At 43.7% G+C, this 13542-nt stretch overlaps 1 protein-coding gene across 1 annotated transcript in view; it reads left to right on the forward strand.

Annotated features, from left to right (window-relative positions):
* The first annotated feature begins 951 nt into the window (after positions 1-951).
* Positions 952-13542, forward strand: part of B3GAT2 (beta-1,3-glucuronyltransferase 2) — a 126441-nt gene continuing 113850 nt past the window's right edge. The window contains exon 1 of the mRNA XM_010565827.1: positions 952-1092. Within this exon, the coding sequence (XP_010564129.1) occupies positions 952-1092 (141 nt within the window). The remainder of the gene's footprint in view (positions 1093-13542) is intronic.

Consider the following 13542-nt stretch of genomic DNA (forward strand, 5'->3'; position numbering starts at 1 on the left):
AAAACCCTTTATATTAAAAAAAAGTCATGAAAAACTAAAGAAGAGGCTAAAAAAAACCAAAACACCTCAACCAGCTCTTCTCCTTTCATACAGGGCCTGGCTCTTCCTCTGGTGTGGGGCAGAGATGAGGCCAGCCCAGCTGGGGAGCCAAGCCTGAGCCACGTTGCGAGGACACGGACCCTCACAGCACTGCCCGTCCCACCTGGTGGGATGGCCGGAGGTGGGAGACCAAAGCGGTGTCTCCTCATTCCCTTGGGAATGTCTTGAGGCAAAGTGGATGGATTTACAGGTCAACAAGGGATTGCACGGCTGGTGTCAACAACAAAGATTTGTCTTCAAGACCTTGGAAGCCTTTCTGATGATCGAGAACTTCTTGGAAGAGATGGGATCCCCGTGACCACGTGGGGTAAAAATGTCTTCGCCAACACGCTGGCCGACCTGGTAAGGAGGTTTTAAACTAGAAGTGATGGGGGAGAGAGATGATGATCTATAATCAAGTGAGGGAGTGGTTGGCAAACAAAGGGTGTGGGGTGATGTGGACAAGAGACTTTGTAATCAACATAAGGCAGAAAGTGGCCCATCCTAAGGGTATGAACCCAAATAAGGGTGAGCCTACATGACAGCACGATGGGGGAAGATCTCATACCTTTGCTGGGAAATCAGCACAACTGGGAGTTGCCTTCATGTGAGATAGCAGGGGCGATGCAGCTGGCTCTGCCTCTGGAGGGGTGATGAGCCAGCTGAGAGCTTATGGGTGAGGGTTAGAGGGTAGATCAGCATGGGTGACATTGTGACGGGGGTCTGCTACAGACCACCTGGTTGGGAGGAAGTAGATAAAGCCTTCTTCAGACAACTGGAAGAACCAAAATACAAAAATGATGAGTATATTTACCTAAAACCAGAAAGGTTTTGTATACATAAACCCAAGACGGTGGTGAGGCACCATGGGACATGGTCTACTACCTGGGAGGGAGCGTGGGCCTCAGCGTATCGAAGACCTCAACCCAGACGGAGTTCTGGGGGAGGATGCCACCATCCCAGTCGCAGGCAGGGGACAGTGTCCGTGTCCTTGTGACGGGATACGTGCCCTGGGTGAGGAGCTGTTGGCAGGCGAAGGAGTTGCGGAGGAGGTGAGCAGCTGCACACCGTCAGGGAGAATGAGCAAGAGATTGACAGGCTCTTTGCAGAGGCTGAACAGCCCCGAGGTCCCTTCCAAATGGAATTATTCCATGATTCTGTGATACGAGGACAAATGAATGTAAGCAGATCTTCCTCAATAGGAGCATGAAGGAAAACTCTGAGCACAGGTAACTTAGTGACAGGTTGTATGAATAGATTTGTGGAGCTATGGTAATTCAGCCTTAATAATGCTGAATAATGTGTAACCTGGAGGTCTCGATCCAAGGTTTTGTACCTCAGCTTTGAGGATGATGTGGAGCAACAGGAATGCTGAGATGGCTATAAAACATGATCTGTAAAGAAATATTGAACAGACTCAGACTGTTAACCTAAAAAAGACAAACTGAATGAGAAACACCATAGGAGTCTGTGAATGCTTCAAGCTCTCCTTGGACAGTTCCAAAGAGGAAAGAAACCACCTAGTCTATGCTTGTGCTGGATATGACAAAAAAGCAGTAAAAAAAATCCTAAATCGTCACAGACTCCTAAAGGACTGGCCTATTGTCTACAGCCATGTGGACAGCCTAGCACATGGAAAACCCCTAGTGCCAAGAAAACAGTTTTTGTTAAGTGTTTTGACCCACTGAAGCAAAATGAATAAAAATGCCATAACCTGCCACATTTACCTGAGTTCCAGCCCTGGATAACTGCCTTTTGCTTGTGGCAATGAATTGTCCCCCTGGTTTGCCTGTTTCCACAGATACCTGGGAAGATTTCTTTTGCCTTCAGGTTCTCCATTGCTTCGCCATAGTGCTCCCCAGCTGAGGCAGATGGTCAAAACTTAAAGCATTGCCAGGCTAAGTGTCTTCACCAACAGTAAGCACAGATAACGTTAGAGAGGGAGGAAATGAATATTCATAGATCCACTGCCTCTATAAACATAAACAAGCATGTAGGGAAAGTGAGGCAAAGGATTAGTAGAGTTAGGTGGAAGGAAGTGGGGTTTGGTTTTTTTTTTTTTTTTTTTCCCCTGGGGTAAATATCTAGCTGGGTGAAGATGCAGTATTTTCTCCACGTTCCTCTCTGGTGGGTTGACCTTGGCTGGCTGCTAGATACCCAGTTAGCCACTGTCTCACTCCCCCTCCTCAACAGGACAAGCAGAGAAAATAAGATGAAAAAGCTCATGGGTTGAGATAAGGACAGGGAAATAGCTCACCAATTACCATCAGGGGCAAAACAGACTGGACTTGGGGAAGACTAATTTAATTTATTGCCAACTGAAATAGAGTTGGATGCTGAGGAACAAAGACAAAACCTCCCCCTTTTCCCAGCCTCAGTTTCCCTCCTCCATCCCCAACTCCTCTGTCTCCCCTGCCCTGAGTGCCGCAGGGGTTGTGGTCAGTCCATAACACCTCATCTCTGCTGCTCCTTCCTCCTCTCGCTGCTCCCCTGCTCCCGTGTGGATTGTCCATGGGCTGCAGTCCTTCAGGAGAACCTGCTCCAGCATGGTCCTCTCCATGGGCTGAGGGGAAATCTCTGCTCCAGTGCCTGGAATGCCTTCTGCCCCTCCTTCTTCTCTGACCTTGGAGCATGCAGGGGTGTTTCTCACTGTTTTTCCCGACTCCTCTCTGCTCTCTGGCATTTTTGCCCTCTCTTAGACACACTTTCCCCCAGGTGCCATCATCTTGACTGAGGGGCTCAGCCGTGCCCTGAGGTGGGTTGGCTGGAGTCCCGCACGGGGCAGCCCCGGCTGCTGCTCACAGAGACCACCCTGCAGCCCCCCTGCCAGCACCTGGCCAGTACACCCAGTACATCCCCGTATTCTCTTTTCCTTTTGATAAAATATTTTTCTGTTGGTATATTATTAAAAAATCATTATTTGTTTATTAACTTTGAAAAAAAAATAGTAAGACTTGAACCAGGACCTTTTTGCTTATGATGACGTTTGGCTTCTGCTGATGGTTGGCAGGGGGGTTACGCAGACACTGAAGTCTTTCCCAGCTGCTGTGAAGTGCACACACGTGTGCAACAGGGCTGTGTCCCAGGGTTCAGGTCGCTGATCACCAACCTCCTCCTCTGGAGCCCAGGCAGAATTTCCATCCCCTGCTGAGAACGATAGAAGAGTGAGTCAAGGACATAAACCCCAAGCAATGTGTTAGGTACCCTGCCTCCCTGGCCCAACTCATGTATTTTCTCCAAAAATTATATTTCAGGAGTTCCGGCTGCACCTTTTTTGTCTGTCCTGAACCAACCATTTTCTATAGCGCAGATTTCATTGAAATAGCATTTCTAGAATCAAAAGAAAAAAATGTAGTCCTGTTTTACTGCCACGGGTTGGGAATAACTTTATTATTCAGAATATCTGAGAAAAATTGGTATTTTTGGCTTTTACAAAGAAAAATTTGTAATAATGGAATGTTTATATTCCTGTTTCCTTTCTTTTTACTAGTAAAGTATTCCTGTAAAGATTAGGAAGTAGGATTATTTTTGTGACCTATAGCTGTGTGTCTCATTTGTCTTCTGGAATTTCCCTTTAACATACTGGGCAGTTTCATTCATCATTGCGCGAAAGCAGCCAGCAACCAACAAATGAAGAACTGGCTAAGTGATAAATTGCACAGACTAATTGTACCTCGAGGATGGGATTCCTGGTAGCGCTCGGCATCTTCTCTGACCAGGCGCTATGTGATGTGGGGGTGAATATCAATGATTCCTGCATTCTCAGCTCAGATGCTCCCTGGGCTTTACCTACAGTACGTAAAAGTGATGTTACCAAGGTTCTCCACGTGATGTACTTTTTCCAACCAGAAAATTTAGTATGGGTGGAAAAAGAAGACTTCAGATGCTAGTCCTGGATTTCCACATCTCCAGCAGTCAGTCAAGGGCAGGAGCCTCTCCAATCCTCCCCAAATTCCTAATAAACATCCCTTATGCATCCACAGCTCAGCTCTTTGGTGGACGCACTTGAATGGTGAGGCGTCAGATGTACTGCTCGTGTGTTGGACAGATGGTCAGTGCTTCCTCAGCGAGCCCACCGCTTGGAGGAGACCTCAGACTTACTCTGCAAATACTCCTCATTCCAGCAGTAGACGTGTGGCAGGCTGGGTACACCCTGCCCACCACAGACGCCGTGGGCACGTTCATAAACTTCTGTCTAGGAAATCTGGGACAGAAATATGGCAGGTCTGTAACACAGGTATCTGCAATATAAGTAGCATTTTAATAAGCAACTAAATAACAGCATAAGGTGCATATTCAAGAATCACTTACACATTCAAGAGTCTGTTTCATCGAAAATAGGATTTAGGGTACCTTTTCCCAAAGTGCTTACATCTTTTTTGTTTTGAGTTTTACGGCGTTTCTGGCTGTGGTCTCCCTGAGGTTTGCCACTAGTTTGACAGTCCGAGAATATTACTTAATACCTTCAAAAATTATGTACAAGGTCACATCAAGGTATCATTTTTTAAGCAGGAGCCCTACAGAAAACAGCTGAACAATAACCGTACTAATGGCCCTGAATGTGCTTGTATCAATATGTTATTTCACTGCATAAAGAAATCAATGTTATTAAAAAAATCATAGCAATCATAAGGACATAGCCAATTTGAGAGCGCTATTTACTGAATAGCTAGTGACCAATTTTCCAGTCCTCCTGTTTAAATTAATGAATATTTAAAGAGGAGACTAATTTGATTTCCTTGAAACCTGCCCAGTTTCATTAACACAGTGGGGGAAAATACAAAATATGTATTTGAATGCTTTGTTCTTCAGGAAAAGCTATTCTACCTCTGATGTGCTGCAGATTAAAAGAACCCAGTGATTAAAATAATATTAACACAGTTTATGTCACTCCTGTTATTTCCCAGTCTTAAACTCAGGCAAGTGAAAGATGGTTAAATTCCTATTTTTTAATGAGACTTTTCAGAGAATAATATACAGGCTTTGTGGGAAAGGCTGAAAAAACGAATTTTTTTTCACGAAGCGGCAACAACCATTTGGAGGGGAGGGCGATTCCAACATGACAAAAGCGTGGTGTGGGCTAGGATGTCTCCCAAGTACAGTGACACTGTCTTAAAGCCATTCGGAATGTCAACAAGCTTTGCTGTGCACGAAGACTGTAAATGATACAGAAGCAGTCCCTTATCTGGGTAGAACAAAGACTGTCAGAAAAATCTTTCTTTTTTTTTTTTTGATGAATTTCATTTACCTTTTCAACAGATTTTAAATCTTTTGTAAAATACTCCAAGGGGGCATAGCACAGTATGAGACTTGTAATCAGCCTGGAAAGAGTGACAGAAAACTGGCTCATTTGGTCTCTCTCAATGCTTTCCTTTATTCTAACCCGTCTGTTCAGAGCTTAAATCACAGGAAATTTGAGTGTTTAACTCTTACAGCAGGTAGCAGAAAAAAAGCACAAAGGAACCTGAGCAAAATATTTGAAGTAAAATCTAGATTCAGAAGCAAATCAGGGCATGACTCACCTGCATAAAGCAATTATTGTACATGCATAACCTTTTTTGTTGTTGATCCACCTGACAAGAGAATGCACAGATTTAGCATGAAAAAAAAATCATCCTTAGCTTTTCATGAGGGAAAAAACTAATTGAGTAAAAAAAAAAAATTGGAGGGAAAAAAAAGAGTATATATTAGCTGGCTAACAGCAGGAAAAAACCCGATCTTGGCATGGATGTCTAGCAAGAAGTGCTGGAGTGTCTATAGCTGATACCTATCAACCTGTTTGTAACAGCATGTAATAACGGTCAGAGGTGTGCCTTGGTGAGCTTTGGTCCCTAAGGAAGTGTGTGCAAGGAAAAATAGGCACCTGTTGTTTGTCTCCTTACATTCTGCCTAAATAAATAGTTACATGTATTTTAGATCCCATCCTCAGACTCTTGGGACGAGCACCGTCTTTGTTACGCGTTGGTACGATAGCTGCTCTGCTCCATGCCTGGGCTTTCTAGGAGAAAAAAAACTGTATAGGGGAACAGAGAATACCTGAAAAATGTGAAGTCTGGAAATAACTGCAAGGATGAGAATATCTCTTCATATCACAGCCCTTTGTCTGGGACAGCTGCATTTTGCCTTTCTCAGTTCCATCTGGAATTTCAAGCAGATACTTCCCTAGGGATATTTTCTTTGTCACTGCTGTTTTTCTGTTGTTTCTTTCAAATAGAAACATAATTTAATTTTTAAGAAACACATGCTGAAGCCACTAAACCCAGCCTTTTTAATACACTTTATCAATATTAAATATAACTCTCGTGCTCCACAGCTAGAGTACAGAACAAGAAGGATAGGATATTGGCTGATAACATTATTCAGCATCCCCAAAGCTCCATTTACATAACCTGAAAGTCTCTCTAACTATAAAGTTTCAATATATAACTTGTGCTGTACATTGCTGTCAGTTGCGAACAGGCTAAGACAGTACTTACAAACAACTAAGAACTTCAACATCGTGAACATTAATAACTGGCTTAATGAAAGACTTGGCCTCTCTCAGTCTGAACAGATGCTAATGGAAGTCGAATTAGAACCCAGATTTGCTCAGGGAGCAGGTGTCAAGCCATGTTACAAACACAGGTTATGTATCTGGTCTTTCATCCAGTTTTGCTCAAGCAGGGAAAAATTTTGCTTCTCAGGTCCTCTGGGCTACACCTACACTGCCAGGCACAAGGGACCTGAGCACCCTCCAGGGGACTGTCCCTGTTGTTCTGTTATTCGTGGAACAGCTTGGGCCCATGTCAAACAGCACATTCCCAGGCAGCTTCCCAGTGAGCACCCTGGGTGTATTGGGTTTGCGTGGCAAGGTTTTGGTAGCGGGGGGGCTACAGGGGTGGCTTCTGTGAGAAGCTGCTGGAAGCTTCCCCCATGTCTGACAGAGCCGATGCCAGCCGGGTCCAAGATGGACTCGCCACTGGCCAAGTCCAAGCCCATCAGCGATGATGGTAGTGCTTCTGGGAGAACAGATTTAAGAAGGGGGAAAAAAACCTGCACAATGGCAACTGCAGCCAGAGAGAGGTGTGAGAGCCCCAGCCCTGCAGACCCCCAGGTCAGTGCAGAAGGAGGGCAGGAGATGCTCCAGGCGCCGGAGCAGAGATTCCCCTGCAGCCCGTGGTGATGAAGACCGTGGTGAGGCAGGCTGTCCCCCTGCAGCCCAGGGAGGTCCACGGGGGAGCAGATCTCCACCTGCAGCCCGGGGACAGAGAAGCCCATGCCAGAGCAGGGGGATGCCCGAAGGAGGCTGTGACCCCATGGGAACCCCACGCTGGAGCAGGCTCCTGGCAGGACCTGTGGCCCCATGGAGAGAAGAGCCCACACTGGAGCAGGCTTTCTGGCAGGACTTGTGACCCCGCGGGGGACCCACGCTGGAGCAGTATGTGCCTGAAGGACTGCAGCCCGGGGAAGGGACCCACGCTGGAGCAGTTCGTGAAGAACTGCAGCCCGTGGGAAGGACCCACGTTGGAGAAGCTCGTGGAGGACTGTCTACCGTGGGAGGGACCCCAGGCTGGAGCAGGGGAAGAGCGAGGAGTCCTCCCCCTGAGGAGGAAGGAGCGGCAGAGACAAGGTGTGATGAACTGACCCCAACCCCCATTCCCCGTTGGGGAGGAGGTAGAGAAAGTCGGGACTGAAGTTAAACCCAGGAAGAAGGGAGGGGTGGCGGGAAAGTGTTTTAAGATTTATGTTTTATTTTCTCATTACCCTACTCTGATTTGATTGGCAAAATATTAAGTTAATTTTCCCCAAGTTGAGCCTGTTTTGCCCGTGACGGTAACTGGTGAGTGATCTCTCCCTGTCCTTATCTTGACCCACGGGCCTTTCGTTATATTTTCTCTCCCCTGTCTAGATGAGGAGGGGGATTGATAGAGCGGATTTGGTGGGCACCTGGTGCCCAGCCAGGGTCAACCCGCCACACTGGGCAAGGTCACCCTTCTTTGGGGGGAAAGAGCATTTTTTAGATAAGAGCCCTTTGTCCATATTATTTACTAGCACTGACATAGCGATGAAGGCCAACATCAAGCTAGAGCAATTGGTGTCCTGCACAGACATAGATGCAGAATCACTGGGTGGGTTAAATGGTAATAAATAGGGTTTTTTTTCCACTTATGGCACTCAAGGATTCAGCTGAAAGCAGTGATTTTACATACATATCACAACAAAAACTGTAATTGCTTCCTTGGCCATTATACACTTCCCAGGGCACATTGAGCCATGTAGAATCTGTAAGAAATCATATCATTTCTACAAAGAGACTGCTGTTTCCCAGCCTAATTCACTTTAAAATAAAATCAGCTAGATTATCCCAAACTAGATTGATCTGCCATGTGACTTAAAATGGAGAATTTGCACGGGAATGGGTTAGGACTGCTCAAGTCCTCTTTCAGCCATCTCTGCCACAGGGGTGCAAGCAGGGAAACGAGGCAGCAGTAACAGTAGTGCTCATGGTACTAGGACCTGAAATAATGTCAGCTATTTCCAGAGTGACTTCACGCCTATCCTATTAGACATTTTCATGAAGTGCAGTGTCTGTTATATTCCCAAGTCCTAAAATTGAACCCAATATTAAACTGCGGATTAAACCTTTGTAGCTCAGACATCTAGGTATTTGTGTTCTCAATTTGGCAGTTTATGTAAACAATAGTATTTCTGACCCCATTAAAATAGACACAGCAACTGAATTCTTTTCAGTTAAATTCAGTTTCAGTTCAATTCTACAGCAGTAGCTTTTCAATCAACAGCAAAACACTCCCCCAGTGGCAAATTTGATTTCAAAACACAAGCTGTTTTCTTAAAAGTGATTCTGTAACACGGTAAAAGGAGCTACCATCATGAAGTTATACTACAAAACTGTCCTCTGTCTGGTAAATAAAAATCAGATACGTATTGACCTTTCTGTTACTCCAGCAGAGATGGTTTGATCTGAATAGTATTAATCCTTCCAGTGAGGAGGAAACTGCTTTTGAAAACACGTAAAATGCTTCAGCAGTGTTCTTTTGAGCTTTGACAAAGTCACCGCTGAGCGTGGTGATGTCCAACAAAGATATCTGAGTATGCTGATTTAAGAAGTGGCATTTCTGCACATTTTTGTTACATTTCTTCCATCAAAATGAGCTTCAGTTTGGTGTGGTAATGCAGGAGCTTTTTCAGCATTGTCTGTGAAGAGCTGCAGTCAGATTAACATTACTCCTCCACATCATTTAAAGGGAGCCACAGTTCTGCAGCCAGCTTATTTGTACACAGAGTGTATTTTTTAACAGCAGCAGCTTCTAGTATTTTCTGTTTAAACTGCTGGGATTATGTGAAAGAAGCTGGAGTTATCTCAGCAGCTGTTTTGTCTGGACAAGACTGTAACAGCTGCAATCTTGCTGTACAAAATTTTGGATTAAGAAAAGCCATCCTACTGCGGTCATCATTCAAAGTGATCTGAGACCGCTGCATCCCCTTCTCCATCAAATCCTCTCGTACAGGTTTGCAATAATGGTCCCTTTTGAAGTACTGCGCCGCTGTAACACAGGCTTCAGACTCACTTGGTGAGGTGTGTTTCTTTCCTTCTTTCTCCTCAGAACTAAAGCAATATGGGATGTTACAACATTTGCAATGAGTGATGAACAGATGTGCTGTTTTACTTTGTAATCTCTCCAAAGCAGGGACGTCACTGTGAATTTTATTGCCAGCACCCCAGGTCCTAGTGTATAGTGCATTTCTAGGGCCCACACCAGCATGAAGTGTTGCTAAACGTATATGACAATGAGAAGGACATGGTGGCAAGGGACTCGTAACGGATGTGTCTGATAAGCTGATCTTCACACAGCACGCATTTTTGTAACAACTGAATACAAAAAAAAAAAATACACATCCAGAAGCTGGGAGTGCATAGGCCTATTTACGGAATGTGTGAACGTATGCTGTAAATGTGCCTCTAAACATGGATTTAGCACTCATAGCAGAGGAGCAATTGAATATAAATTCCAAGTGGAAAATCTACTTCTGTTGAGGGGTGTATTACTAGTAGAAGTAAGGAATGAGTGGGAGGTGATATCTTCTTCTCTGATTGATATGTGAATTTGTACAGTTCTGTGGTGCTACACATCTTGACTAGCATTCACCATTTAAAAGACAGGCATATAGTCTAAACTAGCTGTTCAGACATCCTGTGCATTCAGTTAGACATCTTCACGGGGCATCCAGCCTATCCAAAGTGCCTGAGAGGGGTGGGATAAATTGCCTCCTGGCACTGTCTGTCTCTCTTCATTGGCTGGAGAGAGAGCCACAACTATTATGTTAGACTAGACACCTGTGTTTTAGACAACTGAATTTAGATAATTTGAATTCTACTTTCAATATCCACGATTTTTCAAGGATGCTGAAATGCTGGAGATGATATCAGAAATATTTTGCAGCTACAGGAAAAGCCTTTCAGTGATATTCATACAGAGCTCAATGAATTTAGTTTATCCAACAGACACTCAAGAGGAGTCTTGATTATAGTGTAATTATCTGAGAGAAAAGATGAGGTACTGAAAGACCCTTTACTGATGAGAAAGAGAAGGCAGAATGGATTGGTAGCTGGAAGCTAGAGCCAGTCACATTCAGTTTGAAAGCAGTCTGGGTGAATAATTTGGGAAAAGCTTTCAGGGAAAGGGTGGCTTCTCCATTTCTTGGCACTTTCAGGTTGGAACTCAATGATTTCCTGCAGTACATGCTACAGTGAAATCCAAGGTACTGGGCTCAAACCAAGGTTAAGTAGATAGGAGCCAGCCTGCCAGTCTGAGAACAAAACTGGTAGCATAAAAGTGTGAACATGATCATGAGGAACAGCATGTTTCCCTGGATTTGGTTATTGTATTCGCCTGGGATGATGGATCTAGCCAGTCTTCTTTTTGGCACCTGTCTATCTGTTCTACTGCCTGCTTAAATGCTTACAAGGTGGGAAAATCTTACCACCTTTTTTGATGCTAGAAACAAAACAACACCTCGCCTCACAGTATGAACAAGTGATGCCTAGCAACAGGAAATTCAGTGCAATGTGGACTGCTTTGATTTCAGATTTCGCTGATTAGTTTTATTTTAACATATAAGGTTTGGAGAAATAGAATTCCAGATGGTACAACGTTATTCACAATCTCTCTGTAATATGCTGTAAGACTTCATGCTATAGAGCAATGTATTATTCCAGTTCACTCACTCCTTAAAAGATGTAGATGTGATTATTTCTGCTACTTCAAAGAAATAATCAGTTTTCTATGTGGTATATGGAAGCATAGTGTGTACACATGCTCTATACCTTATTCACGTCAGTTCCATTTCTCCTGTGACCTATTTTCACACTACATCACCCCCCCCCTTCACTGTGCTGTGCCCTTATTTAGACACCCCAAAACATAATTTCTCACATGCACAGAGTACTTTTTCCTCCTGAACACTCTGTCAGATAAACACAGGTTCTGCTGCAACATTTGGTGGCACTCAGAAACATCACTCTAAACAGCAAAATAACGTGTCACAGGGTCCTTCCTTCAGTGCCATTAATAAAAGAGAAATTGCCCTAGATAAAAAACAAGAAGAGCCTTAAGTTATAGACCTACCTGTAACAATTTTGGTAGTTGCACCACCTGTTTAAGGCGCAGGGTTTCCTTCATTGGATATCCCCAGTTTGCACATGCCCGGTTCATACATGGCTATTAACCTCTTTGCCACTTGCTGCGGCTTTCTTGCTAATAACATTATAGAAAAATACTCTGGCTTATCACACAGTCTCTTGTGCGTCTTTTGCTTGAAGCCATCCACATAACTCTATGCTGTCACCCCTGGTTGAAGGTCATATGTGTATTTCCTTAACGATGATCTTGGGTCATTTTGAGGGGTATCTGTGTAGAAGGGTCAAAAATGATGATGAACTTCAGGACCTGGGGAGAGGGTTGTCATGCTGTGTGAGGGCTGCTATTGACAGGTCATCCCAGAAGACATCTTAATTAACTGGAAAGGGTTAGATAATTCAGCGTGTGTTCTGTCAGGCACCTAATCAATCATCTTCTCCCAGAACATACTAAACCCATAGTTTATTGTAGCCTAAGGTGAATTGGGTCCATAATTTGCAATAATATGAGAAAAACATTGTCCAAAAAATCTTGGAAGTTATAGAAGCAGCTCAGTTTGTGTTCATGAGCTGAATGTGTCTCCTCGATTCAGACAATAAGGATTCCTTTACAGCAGCTGAATGGCAGTTTTCACAGCATCCCTCAGGAGATACCTAACAAATATTATAAGAAATTCAATATTTGGGTTAGAAAATTACTGTGGAGACAGCAGGAAAAACAATCTTGGATTAGCCTTGCCAGTTTTTACTGCTCTTTGTTAGCATTCTCATCTAAACCCCTTTTATCAAGGTTTTTCAACTGCCATTTCCAATTACATTGGACTGAAATTTGTCCATCAGGATGGGAATGTTTGAGTGAAATTTTATTTCAGTTGCTTTAACCTCTTCCAATAAGGAGAGGAACAAAGAACTGTTTACCTGACTGTTTTCAGACTTTTACTTGTTCCACTGCTGTGAACTCTTCAGAGAGTAATTCGGTACAGTGGCTTGAGGTAGGTCTGGTGAACTACTGTAGTTTATAGTCCCAATTCTGGCACTTTTTCTTCTTGGGCAAGCCCTTTGACTTTTTTCTATCACCCCTTTCAGACATACAAAATAGTAACTAGAGGAGCCAAAGAGGAATTAAAGAAGGATAGCCACCCCAAAGTGCTTCTCTCCTGCTGTTATGCTGCTGTGAATTATTCTTCCATGCCGCACTTTATCCATTCATTTGTTGTGATCACTTCCTCTGTTTAGTCTCATTAGTATTTTAAGCTCTTAAGCCGTGGCCTGTCACCTTTATTCCCCTGTGAAGTTGCATGAATGTTTCTGGCACTCTGCAGGTAAAATTAATATAATAAATAATACTAATACCAACTATTTTGGGGCAGTTTAAGACTCTGAAAACAGGGCACTCTATCTGCAAAATATATTCCTTTTGCTTTTTATTATTATTATTATTATCCATTCTGAAGTGGCAGTTTAGTACTTCAAGTGGACTAACAGCATCTTTCAAAAACACAGTTTAATCACAGCATACATCTTTTTTTTTCCCCTTTGAAATCATAACTTTGAATTTGACCTAGACCAGCAAAAACCTAAAAAAATTTCTGGCCATCTAAATGTCATTGAGGATGGGATTCATCAATCCAAATGCAGGTGCTTGCAATGTAGGTATCTGCATACAAACAAGGCACAAGAGATCCAATGTACCTGAGACAAATCTTTCTAAATCGTCCTTTTTCTTTCCCTGGACTATGCAGGACTTCTGGACAAGTAGCTCATCTCTATGTTGAAGATCTTTAAAGTCAGATGAAATTAATACTGTGCTGGTGGTCCCTTCTTCA

This window comes from Haliaeetus leucocephalus, unplaced genomic scaffold (assembly GCF_000737465.1).
Source record: "Haliaeetus leucocephalus isolate CR32 unplaced genomic scaffold, Haliaeetus_leucocephalus-4.0 Scaffold195, whole genome shotgun sequence".
NCBI lineage: Eukaryota > Metazoa > Chordata > Aves > Accipitriformes > Accipitridae > Haliaeetus > Haliaeetus leucocephalus.